The sequence below is a fragment of the Protomyctophum parallelum genome, assembly GCF_964188405.1.
Source record: "Protomyctophum parallelum genome assembly, chromosome: 7".
Classification (NCBI taxonomy): Eukaryota; Metazoa; Chordata; class Actinopteri; order Myctophiformes; family Myctophidae; genus Protomyctophum; species Protomyctophum parallelum.
Window position 1 is genome coordinate 2,855,169 of NC_139705.1, and position 25,597 is coordinate 2,880,765.

Consider the following 25,597-nt stretch of genomic DNA (forward strand, 5'->3'; position numbering starts at 1 on the left):
AGCTTGTAGATCTGCTATTTTTCAATAGCTAAAGCATAACATGATGCCAACACCAAAATGGGTGCCCGGTCAGAATGGGTTAATAGCCGCACACTCGTAGCTGCCAATGCCAAATAATATAATTGTGGACACAGAGACAAGACCAACTGTGTCCACAAGAAATATCTGGCATTGGCAGCTACATGTGCGGCCATAATAAATATTATATTATTAGTGTTTATCCTGTTGGCTGGTAACTAAATGTTGTCACAGTACTGTGGTCAAAAACTGATGATGATATCACCCAGCCCATACCTTACTGGCTACATTTTTTTTTAACGGCTGCTCTCTGAAGATACTTTTACTGACCCAGAGTCAGCCCTACACACCATGTCCAATTCAGCGCTGCTATAGACCCAGAGTCAGCCCCCAGTAGGAATGAGCCCCATGTGTCTCTCTCAGCCCTGCTGCACCAGCCTGCGGTAGTGAGGCATCACCATGCTCTCGGGCAGATACAGGCCCATCTCCAAGGCCACCAGCACGGAGAACTCCAGAGGAATCAGCTCCCGCCTGTTGATGCGGAAGCGCTCCTCCAGCCTCTGTCGTGGGTGGGACACACACACACACACACACACACACACACACACACACACACACACACACACACACACACACACACACACACACACACACACACACACACACACACACACACACACACACACACACACACACACACACACACACACAATTAGTTGTTCAGTCTATGCCAGATCCCGATACCACGTCATTCATCACGTGGTGATATTTCAGTTACAGTCGTACTTTGCTTCAGGGGCAGCGGGTGGCCGGACGGTTTGCGGAGCGGTCTTGATACCGGAAAGGTCGCCAGTTCGAATCCCCAGACCGGCACGTTAAAATCACCACCGCTGAAGTGCCCTTGAGCAAGGCATTGGACCCCCTACCATGAAATGTTCTATGAGCAGGGCGTGGCTGTAAACAAGTCCTTGGCTTAGTCCACTTCCCTGGGTAAACAAAGAACTTTGCTTTGCTTTGCTTTGCTATGAATGCTTCAGCTGATGTCGCACAACCGCTGTATACTCTCACTGTATTTACACTTATTTATTTTAATAACTTTTTTTTAAGGAACTTTATTTTATTCCTAGATCAGTGGTTCTGAACTTGTTTGTGATGATTCTCGCTGCGTTTAGCTTCTGCCACGTCTTTTCAGCCGTTATATTTTGAAGACCTCAAATTCATGACCCCTGAAACCGGAAGTAAAAATCGGTTAATCGGTAATTTTAGCCTTGATCTTTTTTATAAATCAAGGCTAGAATTATATATATAATAATAAATATATAATAGGGAGGGGCATGCAGTCCCTATTTGCATCTTTCCCGAGTAGGCACTGTTCTAGTATTGATTCATTTTCTATTTTATTGTTTAACCCATTTTGGGAGGGAACCCCTTTTGGTGTTAGCATTATGTTATGCTTTAGCTATTGAAAAATAGCAGATCTACAAGCTTCTTCAATTTTTGAAAAATAGCAGACCTGCAAGCAGACTGCTTGCAGGTCTGCTATTTTTCAAAAATTGAAGAACGTCTGTTAAATGGCTCTATATCCTGATAAGACATCATTGCTGACAGTGTTTGTTCAGTAGCAGGGGTCTCGCCATCGCTCCAGCTCTTTTTAGGGCGGGATAGCACTTTTATCCAATCAGGAGAGACAACAGGGATAAGTGATGACACAAAGAAATGAGCCGACGATGTTGAAACCGGAGAAGCTGATGAATGGCTATATGCTCTCTCCTGATTGGACGAAATTAGAGCTGGAGAGACCCCCGTTACTAAACAAACACTCTGTAGCAATGATGCAATGCAGAGCTAGGACCTCGCCCAAAACACTCTGGGTTTCAAACAGAAAGGATCACTACCAAATGAGAGAAAACTCCTGTACAGCAGGATATCACTCTGTAGGATTTGTTATACTATTGTTATACCATATTATATCATTCTGGTCGAGTGGAAACCTCATATGTCCATAAATTACTTTTCAGGATTAAAAAAAAAGAAAAAGAAACCACAACTTGTGATTTGGCACCGTAATCAAATGTATTACATTAAGCCTGGGAAAGCATCTTTGTCCCTTATATTTTTTTTCTCATAAATAGCAGATATATAAGCTCACAGCGTGAGCACTTTTTGTTATGTTTTGAAAAATCTTGAAAATGTGATTTTTTTTCTTCAGGGGTGAAACATTGAGATGGGGGGTGGGGTGGGTCCGCAGCCAAATAAATATATATATGTCAGTTTGGGGGTCCTTGGCACGGAAAGGTTTAAGAACCACAGATTTAGAAGGCATTTGTAGAATCGGCCTCATCAGGTCTTAACCGGGAAAGAATCCATGTCATGTTAGGTTGTTACAGTTTTTTGTTTTGTAATGTTTTGAACAACACAATAGAAGCTTTTCTCAAAACTTGGGTTAGGATTTCGGGTCAGGTCTAAGTGGGCTAATCTAATTGAATTGGCCCATTAAGAACTGGAATGCATCCGTGTCACCTTAACCATTTAACTGTTATTTTAAACTTTAGCTGTTGAAAAATAGCAGATATACAAGCTCATAGCGCGGGACCAAGTGCAGCGATATGAGCTTGTAGATCTGCTATTTTAGAAAAAACGTGAAAATGTGTGCAAATCTTTGAATATACCTGTATATACTTTCGCAGCAAACAATTTTACTCTGTATCTTTGCTTCTAGGGGGGGGGTCCCTGGAACAAAATATTTTTAGACAGGCGTCGGCGGTGGAGACATAATTTTTGGGGTCCTTGACATGACATAGTTTGAGAACCACTGATATAGAAGATATAAGACATTTTGTAGAATATAGTCTCAGGTCTTAAAGAAAAATTCCATACTAAAAGGCTTTCTTACCTTTCTTTGTAGTTGTTACGTCCCCACCAAAGAGGTCCAGGTGTTATTTTGTGCAAAAGCTCCTTATTGATATTTTCCCTACTATAAGCCCTAAATGAATTGCATTGAATTAAATGGGAATTGAATGGGGCTATGGGGTGTTGTGCTAATTCGCTTATTTCCATCGCTCAAAATCATAATTTCTTTGTTTATATCCTCTCTTCATAATGTAAATAATATCCCAAGCGGCACACTTTACTACTTCTTTCGATGGAAATAAGCGAACTAGCATAACACCCCATAGCATAGCCCCATTCAATTCCCATTCAATGCAATGCAATTCATTGAGGGCTTATGGTAGGGAAAATAGCCAATAAGGAGTTTATGCACAAAAAAACACCTGGACCTCTTTGGTGGGCACATAACAACTACAAATAAAGGTAAGAAAGATAAGAAAGCATTCTAGCATGGAATTCTCCTTTAACCCATTCTGGGCGGGAACCCCTTTTGGCGTTTTAAAGCATTAGGTTATACTTTAGCTATTGAAAAATAGCAGATCTACAAGCTCATAGCGCGGCACCGAATACCACGCTACGAACTTGTAGGTCTGCTATTTTTGAAAAATCGTGAAAATGTGCCTTTAAATCTTTGAATATATATTATTACAGATTTTAACTCAAATCTTTACTTCTGGGACAACATATTTTCAGATGGGAGGCGGAGGAATATTACATATAATTTTTGGGGTCCTTGACGTGAAATACAGACAGAAACATAAGGTTTTCCAGAAAACCGTCAGGATTTAGAAGACTCTTTTTATTCCCTTTTTTTTTTACGTCAGGCCTAAATGGGTCTTAACCAGGGGGGCAGTCACACAGATATTTTGTGAAGCCACTAAGGAAATCGTAGTTCATATAATGGCCTGTTGTGGCGCTGTCATTGGACCCAGAAAAACCTATAGACCCATAGAAGTCCATGTATTTGGGCCCAACTTCACCTAGACTGTATTACCTTAATAAACATGGTCATGAATACTTTCTGCTTCCAGTCACTAGTTTAAAGTCTCATTTCTAATGTCATAATATTCTTTTTGGAAAATTATGGTCCCATTAATTAAAAAAATTACCATAAAGTCGCGTATGTTCTGAGGGGCGTGACTACCATTACAGTCTATGATCGGGATTCCCCTCCCACTCGAGTCAAAATAAAAACCAACGGAGAAGAAGGGGGGGGAAGTCCCGCCTCGTTGTCTGGGCCAGCCAATGGCCAGCTGGGCCAAAACGGAGCCAGCCAATGGCCAGCTGGGCCCAAACGGATCTAGAAAGATGGCGACTTACAGTGCAGGAATAACAGGCTTCATTTTATGTCCATGTTAGACCCGGGGAACGCTTTGTCCATATTTATATATTCATATATATATATATATATATCTATGGTCTTAACCCATTTTGGGCGGGAACCCCTTTTGGTGTTCTAAACATTATGTTAAAATTTAGCTATTGAAAAATAGCAGATCTACAAGCTCATAGCGCGGCACTCGGCGGCGCGCTATGAACTTGTAGGTCTGCTATTTTTGAAAAATCGTTAAAATGTGCCTCAAATCTTTCAGAAAATTGTCGTGCTTTAGAAAACTTTTTTTTTTTTTAATGTTGACGTCAGGCCTAAAAGGGTCTTAACGGGGCAGGAGGAGTTGTGGCGTGCAGCAGCAGGACGGACGGACTCACGTCGATGAGCTGCTTGACCTCGTTCTTGCGCAGGTCGCTGCTGATCTTGGCGGCGAGCAGGACGCACGCCGCGCACACCAGCTTCCTGTTGTTCTTGTTGAGGCGGCCCTGCAGCACCAGCTTCTCAAAGTACACGAAGGCCATGGCGATGGTGACGGGCTGGAGGCCGCCCTCCTCGCTCAGCGCACGCATCTCCCTCTTCAGGCTGACGCACAGAGGGGTGGTGGGGGGGGGGGGGAGGATTCGTCATTGTTTTGCTAAAGTAACAGTAATACGATACTCATACTGCAATGTAAGACATGCTCTCTGTTACTACATTTACTAGAGTAAAAGTGCAAAGGTATTGGTATCAAAATGTACTTGACCCATCCTGGGCAGGAACCCCTTTTGGTGTTTTAACTAACAATTTACAATGTAGGCATTTAGCAGACGCTCTTGATCCAGAGCGACTTACATTCAAGCAAAAACTAAAAGCATGGCATACATCACATATATAAAAAGCAGTCATCATAAATGGTAAATGGTGCATTTATATAGCGCCTTTATCCAAAGCGCTTTACATAGATTGTGCATTACATTCACCCATTCACACACACATTCATACACCGATTGCGGGCGGAAGCCATGCAAGGTACCAACCAGCACATCGGGAGCAATTTGGGGTTCAGTGTCTTGCCCAAGGACACTTCGACATGTAGACAGGAGGAGCCGGGATTCGAACCGCCGACCCATGGATCATTGGACGACCTGCTCTACCTCTTGAGCCACAGTCGTCCCATCATGAATCATGTATAAACTAAATCATGTATAAACTAAGAACTAAGCATTATGTTATACTTTAGCTATTGGAAAACAGCAGATCTACAAGCTCATAGCGCGCTACGAGCTTGTAGGTCTGCTATTTTTTGAAAAATCGTAAAAATGCGGCACAAATCTTTGAATATATATTCTTTCAGAGCGAACGTTTTATTTATTTATATTAAGTACCAAAGGTAGAAAGTACTCATTATGCAGAAGGTCGCATTTCACGAGTCTTCAAATGTATAAAATGCACATAAAATCTTTGGAATATAGCAGGTCTACAAGCTCAGTGCATAATGTGACGCACACATACAGTATGCACGCACAACCAACCCACATTCACACGTACATTTCATTAGGGACTAATCCATTTAATAATCCATTATTAAAAAAAAAAACAATGATTTTAACTAAATGTACAATTGTGGGATTAAAAAGGTTTTGCTTTTTTTTTGTGTATGTGTGTGTGATATGAAAAGTTAAGTTTTTTTCAAATAAAACATTCTTCGCTGCCGGCAGTATTTAATTTTTGTTGTGTTTTTTTAGCACATTAATGCCATAAGTAAATGGATGCCAGTCTCACACAAAAATTAGCAAAGATATACAGATGTGCCATTCCAACTCTTTGCGCTTACCTGGGGTTTCCCTGCAGCAGGTTTTGTTCACCGAGTTTTTTTATCTCTGATCAGAGCCCTTATACGCGCTCTTTGATATTGTTCTGACTAACACTGCTTTGGAGCAGTTTGCCCAAACTGTAAACTACTTTTGGTACCAAAAGCTATTTTTTTTTAATCTTAAAGGACAACTTTAGTTTTCTTCAACCAAGGCTCATGTTTTAGGTTGTTATTAGAGAAAGAAAAAGATGAGTGTTCATTTTTCTTCATTTGCTGATTTCTTTCGTTTTAGGGATTTTAGCTGTTTTTGAGGGGGCGGGGGCATTCGAATATGGGGCTAAATATGACTTTTTTTACAACATTTTATAGCTATTTTTTTTTTTTTTTTTTTACTTTAGTCCTACAAGACCCCAATAAATTACATCTTGCCACAAAAGATCACGCAATCTACTGAAAGTGTCAAACTGACATATTGAGCCTATGACACACAGTGTGGCTTCCCCCCAGTAGACTACCTTCACATTCAGTAGATCCTGTGATCTTCTGTGGCCAGATGTAATTTCCTGGGGTTTATTAGGGCTATAGTAAGTAATAGAAAAATAAATCGCCATAATATTTTGTAAGCAAATACATATTTAGCCCCATGCTCGAATGCCTCCGCCCCCCTGTCAAAAACAGCTAAAATCCCTAAAATGAAAGAAAGCAGCAAATGAAAAAAAATGAACACTCATCTTTTACTTTCTCTAATGACAACCTAAAACATGAGCCTTGGTTGAAAAAAACTAAAGTTGTCCTTTAAAAACTAAAAAAATGCAAAATCTCAAATGTATTTAAAATACTTATAAAATATAAGAAATATTGAATCAGTCTGTAACGAACTCAAAACCAGTAAGTTTTCTTAACTGTTTTTTTTTTGTTTTTGTTTTGAAACTGTTGTAGGCTACTGTTAACTTTCTTGTTGTGGTGGTTACTCATACTTAGTCATATTTATGTCACTCATTGGTGTTTGTAAATGGCCTACCCAGTCAACGTCAGTCACGTGACGTGACGACCCAGATAAAAGGGAGGTCGTCACATACTAACTACTATCACCTGATGAAGGCCGCCTGCGGCCGAAACGTCCTGTCTTATATTATGGTGTTTTAAATAAAAGAAAACACCATTGGAGCAAACCTGTGTGCGGACTCTCTTCTCTTCACTCTTCTTTGTTCACAGAGTAGCCTTGCTAAATTCTACCGCTTTGCTGCCAGCAGAGGAACTCTAAAATTAACATATACGTAGAATAGAACACCTTAGGAAATATGAATATATATTCTTTCGGCGGCAGGCCTAAATGGGTTCATTACGCGTAGGTTTGTGTTGGAATGACCTCTCTGTACCTGCGGATCTTGCTGAGCGTCAGCTTGATGTGAGGGAACTTCTCCCTGAAGGTCTCGTTCATGTGCTTCTTCAGGTCGGACGGTTTCACATATTCAATGACCGTCGTCTGCAGGGGACGCAAAACACACGGCGTACGTACAAGATATTAAAGCAGCGGTTCTCGACCTTTACAGTCCCGGCATTGCATTTTCCACAGATAATACTGTGAAAATAGCAGATCCACTAGCTCACACAAAACCCCCGTTGTGAGCTGCTGTGAGCTTGTAGATACGGTAGTCTATTTTCATTTTCTTATGTTATTTGACAATTGGCCAATGTTTGACCAGGCTTATACACTACTGGACAGTAATATTGCGGTAGCCTACTATGAGGGTCTAAATGGCAAGATGTTTTTTGTTGAGAGCAGGAGCGACAGTCCTGTCCAGCGACCGACCCCTCGCCACCTGGCTGTAATCTGCTCTAATTGGGGAGAGCCCATTCATGTCAGCGACAAAGAGCCAAACATCAAACTAGCTAGATATCTATAGAAATGCTCGGGAACACATCGGCGAGCGCTGGAATCGTCTTGCAGAGCTTTTCACACCGACACGCAGACCCAAGCCAGTTCATGCGTCAGCTCTGGGATTTGTCGGCAATCAACAAAAACATTTTTTAACAATTACAAATTTTCACTATTTCTCAACTTCTGCTATACTTGCCATAGTGTCAGAGGTCAGTGTCGTTACATTACCTCTAGCCAAGCCCACAGCTGTTGTGCTATGATAATGAGGGGGAGGGTACGATTTTGGAACGTCACATTGTGAAGTTTAACGCTGGCACTTTTCACTCTCTAAGGTTTCAGCCTCCAGGAAGAAACCCTAAATGCTTAGGGAAGACATCATTGCACATAAGCACACCAGGTGGTCTTATGAAGTACCGTCACCTCATAGACACATGAAAATCAGACTCGTCTGAACTGAGTGGTGCTGTTGGGGCGTCGGGCCATATTGGTTGTCTGACTATTGGCTGTCGGACTACATGACAAATAACCTAAATAATACAAATAAATCACTGACACATTCAATCAATCGTTCTTTCCAAAAACAAAAATGATAATATAGCGGAAATAGTTGATCTACAAGGTCGCATAGAGAGCCCCGAGGGGTGCCATTTTCGAAAGACGTTTGGAAATGTCTGGACATTTTTCAACATGGAAACGATTGACGATTATGCATTACAGTAGTAATGATTGTGACGGGCCCAGATGAACCACTTAACTCACCACGTAGGAGGCGAATATGAGGACTCTCCGGTGTCTCCCACATGGCCACTGGGGGTCGCTAAGGAGGTTCGGGTCGTAATCTGCAGCGTCCTCTAGACCTGTGAATCAAGCAAGACAAGCAAGCTACCATCAACTGGAATGTTGACTCTGTGCGGTGGGAAGCTTGTACCCATGCAAGAACACAATCTCACCACGGAAACATTTTGCTATGCCAAGCAATTCCTAATCTGTTTCATGAAACAACATTTGTAATAATTAACAGCCCGCAAGTTGAAGATATTTTAGATTGAGGCTTTTAACCTTTGCTTTTATGAAGAAAACATGAAGACATGCATTCTATGCCTAGTTTGACCACTTCAAATACTAATTTAATCTTAAAATAACTAATAATAACCGAAAACACAAGCTACAATCTTGCAACGCTCGCACGGGATGGTTCCGATTCATCGATTATCGTTGATAGGACCCGAAATCGATTATGAAAATTAATAATCGATAATCGTTTTTTTCTTCTTTTTTTTTGTTGTTTAGTTTTTTTTTTAATGAAAATCTGTTGGAAAGGCAATATTGTCATCCAAACAGGACAGGGCTATAGGCCTACCAAAGTGTGCCTGGGATGTGTCTGTGTAGCTGCATGACTGAGAGGAGTGTGAGTGGAGATTGATTCCAATCAAGATACAGGTTTGGACGATTTAGCAGGTGTTGGGAATTTACCTAATCAGGCCTAGGCTGGGGTTGCTATGGTGATCAATTGGATCAACAGTGGTCCAGGGAACACCAGTGGTCCTCATTTAAAAAATGGAGTTAGTAACCAAATGGACCCTTATTAACTCTCAAGAGTTACAATTATTGTTAATCAACTACATCAGGGGTTCCCAATTTTTTTTGACTTAGGCACCCCTTGGGGGGAAGATTTTTTTTATTTGTAGGGTTCATAAAAAAAAAGAAAAGAAAAAAAAAAGATTAATCGTTAATATTGAATTATACAAATCGATTTTCATTTTGGACACATTTACACATCCCTTGTCAGCGAGTGACACGCTTCCAACAGTCAGAATCCAAACGAGTGAAATCAGTCGTGGCGACGGAGAACTTTCATCCCCGTGTACAGTACGTCCAAAACAGTTTATTTTACAAACAGACCGCACACGCTCAGACCTGATGTGCGTTATGACCACCACTCGTTCCTAGTTTATAATAACTAGTTGGTTTCACATTTAACTTCCATTAGAGGCCGTGTTTCAGGCGTTCATTCATTCATGCGTGTGTTAGTTTGTTCATACTCTGCTCCTGCATCACGGCGCTGCTGTTGATCCGCGCTGCAGGGGTGAAGCTGCCCCCGCCTCTCTGGCCGTTACGGTAGCGGGTCTGCGGGGTGTGCACGGGGCCGGCGTCCAGCAAGGAGCTGCTCCTCCCCCGAACCAGAGCGTTGGTGGGATACAGGAACGGGGCGTAAGACACCGTCTAGAGAGGACGACAGTGCCACATTAGAGCTTCATATATATACAGGAACGGGGCGTAAGACACCGTCTAGAGAGGACGACAGCGCCACATTAGAGCTTCATATATATACAGGAACGGGGCGCAAGACACCGTCTAGAGAGGACGACAGCACCACATTAGAGCTTCATATATATATACAGGAACGGGGCGTAAGACACCGTCTAGAGAGGACGACAGCGCCACATTAGAGCTTCATATATACACAGGAACGGGGCGTAAGACACCGTCTAGAGAGGACGACAGCGCCACATTAGAGCTTCATATATACACCGGAACGGGGCGTAAGACACCGTCTAGAGAGGACGACAGCGCCACATTAGAGCTTCATATATACACAGGAACGGGGCGTAAGACACCGTCTAGAGAGGACGACAGCACCACATTAGAGCTTCATATATATATACAGGAACGGGGCGTAAGACACCGTCTAGAGAGGACGACAGCACCACATTAGAGCTTCATATATATATACAGGAACGGGGCGTAAGACACCGTCTAGAGAGGACGACAGCGCCACATTAGAGCTTCATATATACACAGGAACGGGGCGTAAGACACCGTCTAGAGAGGACGACAGCGCCACATTAGAGCTTCATATATACACAGGAACGGGGCGTAAGACACCGTCTAGAGAGGACGACAGCGCCACATTAGAGCTTCATATATACACACAGGAACGGGGCGTAAGACACCGTCTAGAGAGGACGACAGCCCCACATTAGAGCTTCATATACACAGGAACGGGGCGTAAGACACCGTCTAGAGAGGACGACAGCACCACATTAGAGCTTCATATATACACAGGAACGGGGCGTAAGACACCGTCTAGAGAGGACGACAGCACCACATTAGAGCTTCATATATACACAGGAACGGGGCGTAAGACACCGTCTAGAGAGGACGACAGCCCCACATTAGAGCTTCATATACACAGGAACGGGGCGTAAGAGAGGACGACAGCACAACATTCAATCTTAATCATATATACTAATATACAGGCCACCGTTGCACCAGCAAACCAGGAACCAGGAGTTTGAGTAAATGACCACGCCCCGCTCACGACATTCCCTACTTGACTCGACTACTGGACAAGGAATTACTATTCTGACCATATCGGGTTGCAACTCGAACAGGGCCGAGTCGGCGAAGCAAACTTTGCAGCGCTCAACGCGCGCTTTAGCGTGCTCAGTGGTGTCTCTCGTTGCTCAAGTTCGCTTGAGACGGCGCGGTCTAAAACTGTATTTTATCCTCTACTTCTACTACAAGTAAGACGCGCGAACGCGGGAAGCAAACGCAGCTCGTGAATTGCAATAACAACAATTCGAATAAATTACGTACTTTAAGGGTTTTTTTAAGTTCTCCTTTAAGTGTTTTTTTTAAGATATTTTTTTTAAGTCAAGGTTTTTTAAGTTACATTTTTTTAGTGTGTACTGTATGTGTGCGTGCGTGATTTTCTTTGGTTTTTTAAAGTTTTCTTTAAGTTTTTTTTAAGTTTTTTCTTTTTAAGTTTTTTTTTAAGTTAAGTTTTTTGTGTGTGTGTGTGTGTGTGTGTGCGTGTGTTTTTTTGTGTGTGATACAGCTGCGCCCTCTGGTGGCGGGCGGGTGGTGTTACAGACAGACAGACATGTTCTGCTAGGACTGCTAGGACTCATAGTTGGCGCTCATTGCATTCGCAACTAGGAGGGGGGCGTGCCCATTTACTCAAACGCGAAGGAGATTCCATGCTCGTGTTGCGCCATGCTGACAAACGCATTAGGCTAAACCAGTGGTTCCCAAACTTTTTTACCCCTGTGACCCAAGAGAAATTAGACGTTTGCCCCGGCACACAAACTAGTAAATGTAGCAGATCTACAATCTCACAACTCATTGCATCGCGCCGCGTTGTGAGCTTGTCAAACACAGTGTATGACAACACATCACATCACCAAAACATAGTAAATCACATTTTGAATGTAAATAAAAACAAAAACACTTAGGTTTTAGCTAATTTGGTTTTTGGCAGCAGATTGCATTTCTAACACTCTAGGGTCTTGTTCTCACATCAGTCCATCTGAGAATGTGTACATTTTTGGCAAAAAGTCACGACTTTAGTCAAAAGCTTTAAATAGCATGGAAGTACAGTAAAACGTTTGGGCTAAGAGGATAAAACACAGGAAAGATATGTCCTTGGTACTTTCCACTGTGGTCCTATGCATTCAATTCATCGACAGAGCATAACATATTGAAATGATTATTCACCTTTCCATTATAGGCACCCAGCTCCACCCCCTCTAGAGCAGGCAGGAGGTCAGGGGTCACCACTGATGACAGCCGCTGTCTCTGAGTGTCCATCCTGACATCACTGAGGAAACACACACACACACACACACACACACACACACACACACACACACACACACACACACACACACGTTACGAACATCTAAAAAGCACACACAGACACACCAACACACCACATACACGCTACCATTCATGACAGTGATGGAGCAGTGGTTCTCAAACTCAAGGACCCCCAAATTAATATGCATTTGGCCGCGGACCCCCACCATCTGAAAATGTTGTGCCAGGGACCCCAGTGCAAGATTTGAAAAAGTACATATTAAAAATTCTTTGGAATGCCTCGCCGATCTACAATGCCTTGTAAGATCGGGCTATTTACAAATAGCCCATTTACACAGGGTTCAAGTGATTTAACAAGTAAGGTTACTGGAGACCCCCGGCTGGAACCCCCTCAAGGACCCCTGGGGACCCCACTTTTGAGAACCACTGTGGGGACACTCTGGGGCGGCGGGGGGGGGTTGGGGGCTCTCTGGTCGAGGCGGACGGACGGACGGACGGACGGTGCTTTGTACCTGAGGCTGACAGAACTCTGTCCGTACGGCATCACTGAGAAAGCAGCACATAGAGACCGCTTGGCACATATCAGCATGATCCTACGGGGACGGACACACACACACACACACATACAGGCCCGTCACAATCATGACATTTCTGTTGACTATTATTAATTGGCATTGCGATTGTGTTGCAAAAAAATACTTTTAGGCTTCGGAAACAAAATCAGGACGGGGCAGATATGTCCACTAAAATAACTGAAATGACCAAAATAGTCTATATTATTTAACCCATTCTGACCTGAGATCAGATTCATACGAGGTTTCCACTGGGACACACGCTGGTCTGACGAACCCATTCTGACCTGAGATCAGATTCTAAAAATGTCAGTCGTTCTTCGATTTTTCAAAAATAGCAGACCTACAAGCTCGTATCGCGCCACTCGGTGGCGCGATATGAGCTTGTAGATCTGCTATTTTTCAATAGCTAAAGCACGACATGATGCCAACACCAAAATGGGTGCCCGGTCAGAATGGGTTAATAATTGCGTACATTCGAAAAAATACTTTAAGGGAGACAATAATTGATGATAACTGATCATCCCAAATAATTACGATTAGGCGACTATGTAATCATTGTGACAGGCCTATCAGGCAAGACCAAACACACTCACAATCAGGCATTTCAACACCATCACATCACACTGATCACAGCCCGCCAAAATACTCTCTCTGTCTCTCTGAGGAGGAGGAGGAGGAGGAGGAGGCTCAGATGGTTTGCCGTGTGTAACAGAATGTTACATATGTTCTACCAGTCTGTTATGGCGAGTGCTCTTCTTCTTTGGAGTAATGTCCTTGGGGGGAAACAACAGAGCGGGCAACACTCACAACCTAAACAGGCTTGTGCGGAAAGCAGTCTCTGTTGTGGGGTCCCCCGACTCCCCCCCCCTGGTGGGAGTGGAGTAGGTGGCCAGGGTGAGAACAGCAAAGAGGCTGGTCTGTCCATCTATCTATCTATCCATCCATCCATCATCTCCCTTTGCCTCTCCCTCTCATTGACCAACGACCTGGTCTTGAGGCCAGGTTGAAACTGGGGGTTGAGTTCATGACATTAATGATCATCATTGATCCGGGTTCAAGAGGTTAACTGTGAGAGTGTAAAAATGGAGGCTTGAATGAATGCAGGATTTTGCTGTGCACACACAAAGTGCTATCTAGAGCATTGCCATTGAGCATCAATATTGGCACAGTAAAACACAGAGAGACACGTGATGGAACCATTCCCATCAGTGAGCAAATAACTAGCTGCTAAAAGGTCAGGTGTCGACTATCTACAGTATGCCCATCTGAAAATAACTGCTGGTTGTGAGAAATGATGTAGAATAATTGTCCTCTGCTCTGCCAACATAAGCACCAACAGAGCCTGGACAAACCCATTTTGACCTGAGATCAGATTCTAAAAATGTCTTCTACATCCTGACAGGTTTCTGAAAAAGCTATGTTTCTATGCCACTCGGTCACGGTGGCACGCTATGAGCTTGTAGATCTGCTATTTTTCAATAGCTAAAGCATAACATAATGCTAACACCAAAAGGGGTTCACCGCCCAAAATGGTTACTGGGGGCAACTCATCAAAATGAAATTAAAACCACAAAACTAGCTTCATTTGTATCGTTGATCTTTTTCTACCATATAGAGCACCTTTCGTTCAACTTTGACCTCTCTGTCACATGGAACTATTTGTTTGTGCTGCTGGAACAATTGTTCCATATGACAGAGGGGTCAAAGTTGAATGCACTATGGTAGAAATAGGTCAACAATACAAATTGTTTACAAAATAGTTTTGTGGATTGATTCATTTTTAATTAATTTAATACCTTTGCAACCGCTATATTAATTAACTCTTTAAGTTGTGCATTGTGCTGCGACACGCTGTAAGCTTATAGATCACCTATTGTGATCTACAAGACACCAACAACAACAACCTAAGAACAGGATTAGAAACAACACAACACCTTCAGATCTGGTTTAATAAAATCCTGTTCTCTCCATTTGTGATGCAAACTAGCAGCGACATTGTCATAACATCCTGACTCTGAACAACACCAAAGCCTCGTCTCAAAACAGCAGTCAACAGCACACAGCCAGCAGGCTTCTCTCAGTGTAATAAACAGACTAGACACACCAGCACCGCAGACGCAGTACACAGACAGACACATCAAATCACATATCGTCGTCGCTGTCGGGCAGAGAAACCTCTTATGTCCGTGTGTTTTGAGCCGTTTACATTTGCCGTTTTCACCATTGTTGAAAGTGAATCTCTGTTTTGGATATATGAGGTTTCCATCCCCAACAGCAACGGTACGTACCAATCAATATATACCAAATCCAAAAATGCTGCCCAAATAATAATCTAAGTTTAAAAAATAAGAGAAAATACATTTTACGCCCAGTATCATTTAGGCTACAGGATGAAGTGAAAATGGAATGAGGAGAAAACAGACACAAATAATATATAGTTGTTCTAACGCTATACATTTTAAACTGATAAATGATTGGATGAAATTTGTGTCCCACCTGAAAAACTGTTTTCTGTTACACAAATGACTGTGTCAGCTCACAGCCCAATCAGTGTGTAGTCAAGTTTTCCTCCAGACTGTTATCCTTAGACTACTCACAAGTGAAGGTAACACCAGTAGCCATACAACTGGAGTGGACCGGTTTGTAACCTGGTGTGAAGAACATCACTTACAAGTTAATGAAAGGAAAACTGAGGAGATTGTAGTGGATCCATCAGGTCTATAGGTGACCACACCACCATCACCATACATGGTTATGACATCAAACAGGTCACCTCCTATAAATATGCAGGAGTGCACATGGATTGTGATATGAGCTGGCACTCCCATGTGACAAGCATGTGTGCAAAAGTACACCAACGCCTTCATTTTCTCCTTAGGCTCAGACTTTGTGGTGTAAGTAGAAACATAATGCTGATCTTCTATAGAGCTAGCATAGAGTCAATTCTAAGGTATCGTATCCACCAGTTGGTTTGGAAACCTAACTGTAAAATACAAATCTGAGATCCTCAGATTAGCCAAAATGGCAGGGAAGATCATGGGTATGTCTACACCTCCGATCACCCCCCTGGTCATCTTTGAGCAGGCCACCATTGGACAGGTTAAGAAAATTGTGTCCGACCCCTCCCATGTACTATACCCTGAGTATGGGCTAATGCCATCAGGTAGGAGGTACGAGGTCCATGCGTGCAAATACAATAGGTACAAGCATTCCTTTGTCCCTCTGTCAATCACACTCCTTAACAGAGTCCTTGCAGAGGGCAGACAGGGTAGAGGTCGAAGGTTTTGAGGTGATGTTCTTCCTCTTTTGCACTAGGTATGTTGGTATGTGGTATTTAAAGGACCACTTCACCACTTTTCAACTTCTCTTCCTATAATTGGTCCTCACTAATGATCATGATAAAATACCGCAATTTTTTTCTACTCAATCTGTCTCTCATAGGAGGGCTGTGGGCAGTTCAGAAACCCGTCCACCAGTGACATCATCGATGGGGATTTCAAGCCAATAGGAACTACAGGCTTTCTTTTCCTGAAAAGTTGCAATGCAAAAAATGGAAGCCATCGTTCTCACGATAATAAAAATATATTTAAAAACAAATCTTGTTTAAAAGAAAATCTGCCAAACGATGATGTCACTGGTAGACGGATGTCTGAACTGCCCACAGCCCTCCTATGAGACACAGACCTAGCAGAAAGAAATAGTGGTGTTTTATCATGAACATTAGTGAGGACCAATTATATGAAGAGATGTTGAAAAGTGGTGAAGTGGTCCTTTAACCCTTTCCGGGCACAGGGCGAGATCGGACGAGATTATTTTTTGATTTTATGCCGCCTAGGACGAGGTTGGACGAGACTAGTTTTTATATTTGCAGCCGCTATAAGACACTCTCCCCCACCCTGTGACAAAGTTTGGTAGCGCTGCGATAAAAGACAGGCCCTAAAGTATTCAATCACACCATGACAACACAGGCTGAGCCAAAAAATGTTCCCATGAGCCACAAAAAGGCAACAATACTCCACTCCAGTCCAGTCTGACCCAGAGTCGTCGGGACACACTGACCCACAGCACATAGCAAGACAAAAGCAGATCAAAGACACCAGCGATCGATCAGGGCTAAAATGCCCCCCCCCCCAAAAAACCTGGCCGGACCCCCAAACGAGCCAGCGAGACGCTCATGCCAGGCTACGAGCGAGCCAGCGGGCAGCCTGTTGGTCGCCGCCGTGGAGCCGTGGAAGTCCCCGCTGAAGTGCGCGCTGGACCCAGCCGAGGACGAGGCAGAAACGGGCAGCGTGTCTACAGGGGCGAGCACAACAATATCTGCAGTACTCTGTGACTGTCCGATGATACACTGTCTGCATCGGAGGATGCAACAGTGTCCGCGCCGCGGTCACCGGATCAGCTGGGAGCGGGACATCCAGCGGGGGCGGGACATCCGGCGGGGGACGAAGGTGATTGGCTTCCCATGAGACCGAAACGAAAATGTGTTCAAAGGATAATGAGTAGGCTAGTAAGTGCAATTTTATTTAGTTTTATTTAGTTTCGGACGGGGGTGATCTCGTTGCGACCGGGCCGCCGGATGGAGTAAATGGAGTTACTGTTTGAGTCTCATTCATGGGGTGAAAATAAGATTTATTCAACAAAAACACTTTTTTATACTTTTTTTAACTTTAACTGCTTGAAGACAAATACTGTACATATATCAGATAAGTCACTATAGAAAAAGAAAAAAGTTTCAAGTGAGTATTCTGCTTGAGAGAGTGTCTTTCACAAAAGTGCTGTTTTCTCAGACAAATTATTTCAGAGGGCTGATTTTGATGAAACCATGACCTATTCAACTGCCTATAACTAAAGAACGGAACATGCTACAAACATAATTCTTTTTTGGGGGGAAAGATGAGACTTATCACTTTCATATGAGTTATTTCATGACATTGGGACATATTCACATATTATATATGGGCTTGGACAGATTGGTCAAATGTCCACATTGCCTGGAGGAGAAGGGGAATATAATGAAAACAAACATGGCCTGGAAAGAGTTAAATGTATTGTATTGTATCTGTATCTATATGCTGCAGGGCGGGTCCAAGACAAATTTCCCCCTCGGGAGACAAAATAAAGAAACCTTGAACCTTACTAAAGAGCTGGAGAGACCTAGCCTGGTTAACCACTCCCTCTTAGTCCGGCAGTCGAGGTGGACAGGTGGGAAAATTGGTATTTTTTATTGCCCTAAAATATTGTCCATATACTATATATTCATGAATCCACTTGCTGACCGGCTGTCGATATTGGGCATTTTTTTATAGGGGTTTCTTGTGACCATACCATTGGCAGACATCCTATGGCAGGCAAAAATGTCAAACTTTCCTTTTGCATGTAACATGTGGGGTTTTCGTGATTCTGAATACATTCCAAGCATTAGTTTTGCACAAAATACACTCCTTGGGCTAAAAACAGCCATAGACATGACAAATGTGCTGACCTCATCACATTTGTCATGATGTCTATGGCCGTTTTTAGCCCAAGGAGAAATTGCCCAATAGGGACAGCCGGTCAGCAAGTGGATTCATGAATGTATGTATATAGACAATATTTTAGGCCAATAAAAAAAAGACTATAATACAAAATTTCCCACTTTAAACAAAAGAAGCCTGTCGGCTGCCGGACTATCTTGAAAACATTTAATTCTTGAAATATTTTCAAGAGGGAGTGGTTAACCAGGCTAGGGGAGACCCCTGTTACTGAACAAACTATAGCAATTATTAAAACTATTCAGAATAAAGGGCTTTAACAATACACATTTTGTTTTAACCAAACAAATATCACTTACAGCACCCATCGTGAGTGGTTCCCAAACCTTTTAGCTCAATACCCAAAAACAAATATGAGATGTTGGCCCAAATTAGTGAAAACAGCAGATCTACAAGCTCACAACGCATCACTTTGTGCTGTGTAGTGCTTGTAGATTGGCTATGTTCACTACTTCATAAACATTTGTTTTCTGATTGATGGAATTTTTCAATTTGCATTTATTTCTTGAAATGAAATTACTGAAAAAAGTCATTGAAGTTTTGAAATAATGATAAAAAAAAACTAAATGTAGCAAACTAAAAAAAAAGAAAATTGGACACAAAAATGTCTGTGACCCACAAATGGGTCCCGACCCAGTGTTTGGGACCCATGGTCTAATCTAGCAACAAAACTATATCAATATCAATCAAACAGCCGAAGCCATTTAAGCCAATTAAAAGACACAAAAGTTCATAAAAACTAAAAATCTCTCATACAGTAACATAATCTATAAGAGGCACACGACACACGTATACCAGTGTTTCCACATTATGAGATCGGTATCCAACTGTGCTAAACCTGGGATTGGTCAACACCGTAATCACCTCATATAAAGACCCATCAAGTCTACATTTAACCCATTCTGACCTGAGATCAGATTCATACGAGGTTTCCGCCGGACACACACTGGTCTGACGAACCCATTCTGACCTGAGATCAGTTTTTAGAATCTGATCATCAGATTCTAAAAATGTCAGTCGTTCTTCGATTTTTTTCAAAAATAGCAGACCTACAAGCTCGTATCGCGCCACTCGGTGGCGCGATATGAGCTTGTAGATCTGCTATTTTTAAATAGCTAAAGCATAACATGATGCTGACACCAAAATGGGTGCCCGTTCAGAATGGGTTAAAACTAAACATGGGATTTCTCAATAGAGCCTGGAAGGTGGTTAGACCAGAGTCGCAGAAAAGCGGACTAGCACTGCCACCCCTGGGCTTCTTCAGGAGAACCCTGAGAGCGCTTGTGCAAGCTCTCTTGCGCAAGCTCTCGTTTTTTTATAGTTCACCCATAAGGGGGTTGTATACAGCGGGGTGCAGCAGGCTCTAAATAGAATCACCAGAACCTCACCTGAGCAATAGTGGAATTTCCTGACTAACATATTGGCTTGTGCATTGTACAACATTCTGTCTGTACACGTCTGAACCATCTTTTCATTAATGATGTGCCCCAAATATTTACAACTGCTACACACAGTGAGGGTATGACCAGACAAGGCTGGGAAGCATCAATAAAACATGCTAAAACATCGTAAAGAGTGTGTGTGTGTGTGTGTGTGTGTGTGTGTGTGTGTGTGTGTGTGTGTGTGTGTGTGTGTGTGTGTGTGTGTGTGTGTGTGTGTGTGTCTTTTGTAAGCCCTGGGTTTCACTCCAAAGCCATGACAACTTAGTGGCTGTATACAGTACAAGAGGAACTTGGGAACTTCGTTGTGAACTTTGTACCCCCGCAGATAATAATGCAGCTGGGTAATTAATTAATTGGGCCGCCTTAGCCTCTTCGTGGTGGCCAGCAACATACAAGTTCCAGCCCGCCTTGATGTTATTGGGACCTTCTAGGCTAGGGTGAGAGAGTAGGGGTCTTAGGGCTGATTCATACTCTCTATTTTACAGCTGTTTCGGCGCTGTAGTGCCGAAATTATTTCGGCTCGTAAGTCTACCGCCATTTGCATCAAGTCTACCGAAGTATTAGGTGGAAATGTGACCTAAAGGTAAAGCTGCCAGCATTGTAGCGCTTGACTGGATAGGACAAGATTATTATCCTTACAAAACCTAAACCATATGCTTAGCAAAATAGGAATCATTATAGATATCAGCAGCCATGTCTCTCATAACATGCTGCAGACTGCTGATCAGAAATAAAAGATGAAGAATAGGCCTAAGTATGTTTGTGTCTTTTTGGAATTCAGCTCTGGTGTCAGAACTCGGGAAATGCACGTTGGCAGCTTTAAATAGAAACTGAAACACAAGGCTGTGGTTTAACTTTGGATTGCTAAATGATCGTCTTGCAAAAACACGACGCATAGTCAGTCGCATACTTCATACCCGTCAACACATGATCCTTCTCCAACCCACTGAACCCAGCAGGCCAGCACGCACATGACCATGGTCATGGATACCATCTGATCTTAGATCAGCCAAATGAGTCGGGGCTCGGGAAGTAGCAACTCACAGTAAGGCACTGACTTATGTAAGGCAGTGGTTGTCAAACTTTGTCATGTCAAGGACCCCCAAATTAATATTTATTTGGCCACAGACCCCCCATCAGAAAATGTTTTGTGCTAGGGACCATCATGCAAGATTTGTTTTCTGAAAAAGTTTCAAAACATTTCCACAATCCTGGCATTTTTCTTTTTTAATAGTCAATTTACAAGCTTGTATATCGGCTGGGATATATCGGCTGGGGACCCCTATTCCCCAGACCTCACTTTGAGAACCACTGATTAAAAGGGAATAAATATATGAATCTATCTTTGTAACCCAAAGTCTAACACGTGCAAATCAAAAAACAAAATTGATCTTACTGTAAGCTTCTAACAAAGACAAAGCCATAACAAACACAAAAAAACACGTTATATGTGCAAGTAATATTTTAGTTCCGTTTCATTTAACGATTACCAAAGTGTCTGGAGCGGGTGGGGAGGGTTTCCACACGTTTCTTTGGCTTTTGTTTCCCTCGGGTAATTGATTTGTTTCCAGGGGCGATTAAATTAAACAGCTGTAGCCACGGCAGGGAGGGTGCCAGGCACAGGCAGCCACGGGCGACTGTTATTGCCTCCCAAGCTAAAGAGAGTTATCGCATAAAGTGTGTCTGAATTAAGCAGCTTACTCCGTCCAAGAAGGATGGAAGGCTACTTGGAAATCCAAGCCAGGCCTGTTTCAAAGTAAAGTTGATTATACTGTATATTGGTTATATATTGTCCGTCGGGTGGAAACCTCACATGTGCAAAACATATCTGCATTCTACAAAGCTTCTGTGTGACGCTGTAGTACGATGAGACAGGACGTTCATTTCCAAAAACAATCAATACAAAAAGAGATAAGAGGTTTCTTCCCAACAGCAATGATATATTGGGTGTATATATATGTCCCGTTGTGTATTAAGAATCCATTTACTGACCTGCATCCTCTGGTGTCGCACTGTTTCATTGTCTTGATAAAATGCACCTTCTTGGCTACTTTGGGTCCAGGGGAGCCGGACACATTTCTTGATCTGAGCAGAACAACCAGACAGACAGACGAGACGTGAACAACACACACATTCAAATATCAGTGGGTTATTTCACAGGCTCTGGTGTTGCAGGTCCATTCAGTAGCAAAACACGTTTAAAATCCACTTACATCCCCCGTGTGGAATTACACGTCAGATCAAAACAATATTAGGAAAGAGGAACAATGTTTAAAGGGGTAAGAGATTTGTTGTTCCGTCTCCCATCTGTCTATTCGGCTCTTTGGTAAACTGAAGATGGATGTTCAGGACTGAAATTGGAAGACAAGTGATGAAATAAAGAAGACATTACAAAATGAGCTAACAAAATTGAAGCTGGAAAAACAGCTATCAGATGGAAGCTGATAAATGGATTCTCTCTCTGGACTGAATGAAAAATAGCAACACATCTGAAAATGTGTTTACTGTTTATTTATTTGTGTTTACTTACTGTTTATTTATTTATTTATAGCTGGAGAGACATGGAGACAATTGAGCTTTAACCTTTCACACAAAAATTACTTTTTTTTTTAAAGATTACAAAAAAGATGACTTGCTGCACCAACCACACGTATAGCCTTGGAATGCTTGGATCAAGACTATCGTAGATGTAGTTAATCAATTGTTACATTTGCAATATCTAATCTATGATACGAAAAATAAAAGTCTGACTCGATTAAATATATCTATGATAGTCTTGATCCAAGGCTACAACAGATTGGAGCTTTGAATGACAAATACGAGCTTCCTTCAACTACCTGATGATTTAATCTATTCCGGAAGTAAACAAAAGCTATTTAGTAGAATTGATGAAGGCCCAGACATTTAAACGCGAATAACATGATAAATAAACATTCATGTCTCAGCTCACCTTTGAGGCATGGAGACTGCGGAGGAGGAGCCGACAGCACCGGGCACGGGGCTGAACACGGACGGGGACCTGGCCAGGGAGAACGACTGGTGCGGTCCGGGTGACAGGGGGCTCTCTGGGGGGAGCATGGCGTCCACACTGCCGCCAGCAGCACCCTCCAGAAACACCTCGTTAGTATTATTACCCCCGAGTGCCACAACACTCCACCTGTGGCCCGGCGCCGAGGGGGACATGATGACGACCGAGGTGGGACGGATAACGACGGGGCTCACCACCGCCGAGGACTCGGAGGAGGACGTGGAGGTGGAGGTCGGAGGAGCCGGGGCGGGAGGAGCACTGTTCCCGGCGGTCACGACGCCGGCGACGGCGGGTGTCACCTGGGGGAGGGGGACCAGCGAGCCCCGCTGGTGTAGCAGCTCCGGTGCCGCCACCGCGGCGGTGATGGCGGCGCTGGAGGGCTCCGTCTGGTCATTGGTGGTGCTGCCGCGGTACAGAGGCCGCCCGTCCAGGGAGATGTTGTTGAGGAACAGTAGAGCGGCCTGTCGCCGCCTGGAGGTGGAGTCCTTGGCGGATTTCTTCTTGTCTTTGTGCGGAGCTTTGTGAGCCCCGCCGCCGCTGCCGCTGCTGCTGCTGCCGCTGTGCTGCTGCACGGCGCCCAAACCGCACGTAGCGGTGGCCATGCTAGGAAAATGAAACCCGAGCACGCACCGTCACCGATAGCCGCTGCCAGGACGATAGACACACCCACAACGGTCCTGATTGGACAGGAGGGTGGCCAGTCCCCACTCACCGCCATGCTGATTTGACGGGAGGGTGCCAGCCACGCCCACAAACGAAGTCGATTGGACGAGGGTCTCATTATGGGAGAGAGTTGCGCCATTGAGGGGTCAGAAAACACTGAGAAAACACCGCCGTTCATGGTTCATGCAGCCCTGGAGTTTTAAATACCACCGGTATATTGTTTTCAACGAGGGCGGCGCAAATATCAGCAATTCATTTTATGCATGTGTCTGTGTGCAACATGACAACTGTTTTAACGTATTGCACAGTGACAAGTTATGACAACTAAAGTCTCTGTAATGTTTATGTTGTACTATTACTAAAAAACGATCTTTTAAAAGAATGGAACAAAGAAAACAGTTTATTATCCAGTCTACAGCGGATACGGAAATGGTCCGTATTCCTGATCCACAATAGTCATATCATATGTGTTCATATACCGGTAATAATGATACTACTACTACGTTGTAACTTGTAACTACTACTAATACTACTACTACTACTACTACAAATACTACTAGCCTACCACTACAAATAATCATCATCATCATAATAATATTAATAATGATGTTTTTTTGTTTAAAAAAAGGTCTCTCAGGTCTAGAAGATAGCCTGCATTTCATTTTAGGTGGGTTCAACTTCATCCAATCACCAGATAGGCTACCCATTTATCAGCTTCAATGTTATAGTGTAACTGTCCAGTATCCTATTTGGGTTCTCTCTCCTGATCGGATGACATTGGTATCCTGACCTGAAAATGCATTTTCTGTTTAACAAAGACAAAGAGCTGGAGAGACTGGGAGAGACACTGAATAAATAACACACTATAGCAATTACTATCAGATTGTAGCCTATTTAACACTAAATGGAAGAAATCATACAAAACTAGAAAAAGTGCCCTTCTGGGCACAGGACACAACACAGGTCTGTGTGACTGTGTGATGTTTGGCAAAATGTTTAGGAGTATTTATTATTATTATTTTTTTTTTAATGCATTTCTTCCTCAGCCGTGGGAATATGCATCATGCATGCACATGTTTCACCGCACATCGGACACTGTGTTGAGGAGTTGTGGTGATTTATACAGAACGTGTAGGCCTACAAAGCGGGCTACTCCTGAAAAGTTTAGAAGCCAATCGTAGATTATGAGAAATCAAACAAACCCATCTTGATCACATGACTATGAAGAGCATGTGTACCGATTTCCGTGAAATTTGGATACAATCTGAAGGAGTATAATATTAGAAAATGTGTTTCACATATGTCGGCCTCCTGGTGGCGCTATAAAAAGCAGATGTGAAAAATTCCAGGCCAAGGTTTTTCTTTAGCCTCTAGGGCAGGGGTCTGCAACAGTTGGCTCTAGAGCCGCATGCGGCTCTAGAGCACAACCCTAGTGGCTCCCTGTAGCATTAAAGGTAGCAATAAATAATTTTTCATTTATGGTTTCTGTAGGAGGCCAAACGTGACAAGCATTCTTAATATTTATTCTACACATTTTTACAAAATTGGAAAACTTAACTAAACTAAAATTTGCGTCATAGCATGCGACACACTCAGTGCCGTGCCAGCCAGGTGTCTATTATAAACAAACCGGTGGGTGTGTGAGGCTGCTGCCTGCTACGCTATGGCTTCTACAGGGAGAGAAATAAAGATAGCCGACGAAAAACAGAGGACAGTTCGTGGACAGAGGCTTTTGCCTTCACAGCCAATGCAGATTGACTGCCTGTATGTTTAATCTGCAGTGAGAAGCTATCAAACAACAACAAAAGTAACGTTGAAAGACATTTCCAGGGAAAGCATGCTAAA

General features: G+C 43.0%; 2 protein-coding genes across 4 annotated transcripts in view; both read right to left on the reverse strand.

The window, feature by feature from the left end:
• The window catches only part of LOC310861032 (uncharacterized protein), a 21,957-nt gene extending 21,492 nt beyond the window's left edge, over window positions 1–465 (reverse strand). Inside the window, exon 1 of the mRNA XM_083768290.1 lies at window positions 369–465. The gene's annotated coding sequence lies outside the window, so the exon portion shown is untranslated. The remainder of the gene's footprint in view (window positions 1–368) is intronic.
• LOC310861028 (CDK5 and ABL1 enzyme substrate 2-like) lies at window positions 420–23,967 on the reverse strand. Of its 3 annotated transcripts, XM_083768284.1 has the most exons (9): window positions 23,012–23,966; window positions 22,054–22,146; window positions 13,026–13,106; window positions 12,412–12,514; window positions 9,954–10,134; window positions 8,671–8,768; window positions 7,409–7,515; window positions 4,615–4,819; window positions 420–578 (listed from the first exon to the last, which is right to left on the reverse strand). In XM_083768284.1, the coding sequence occupies exons 1-9, from the start codon at window positions 23,689–23,691 to the stop codon at window positions 438–440; spliced, it is 1,689 nt and encodes a 562-aa protein (XP_083624410.1). In that variant the 5' UTR covers window positions 23,692–23,966; the 3' UTR covers window positions 420–437. The 3 variants fall into 3 exon arrangements, with proteins under 3 accessions (XP_083624410.1, XP_083624412.1, XP_083624411.1); XM_083768286.1 differs by lacking the exon at window positions 22,054–22,146 and having other exon boundaries at window positions 23,012–23,967; XM_083768285.1 differs by lacking the exon at window positions 13,026–13,106 and having other exon boundaries at window positions 23,012–23,963.
• Between the last annotated feature and the right edge of the window lie 1,630 nt (window positions 23,968–25,597).

Coding starts and splice junctions, on each gene's coding strand:
- LOC310861028 (XM_083768284.1), bottom strand. CDS start 23,691: ATGGCCACCGCTACGTGCGGTTTGGGCGCCGTGCAGCAGCACAGCGGC. Junction 22,147..23,011: donor GCAGTCTCCATGCCTCAAAG/GTGAGCTGAGAC, acceptor TGTTCTGCTCAG/ATCAAGAAATGTGTCCGGCT. Junction 7,516..8,670: donor TCATATTCGCCTCCTACGTG/GTGAGTTAAGTG, acceptor CGTCCCCTGCAG/ACGACGGTCATTGAATATGT.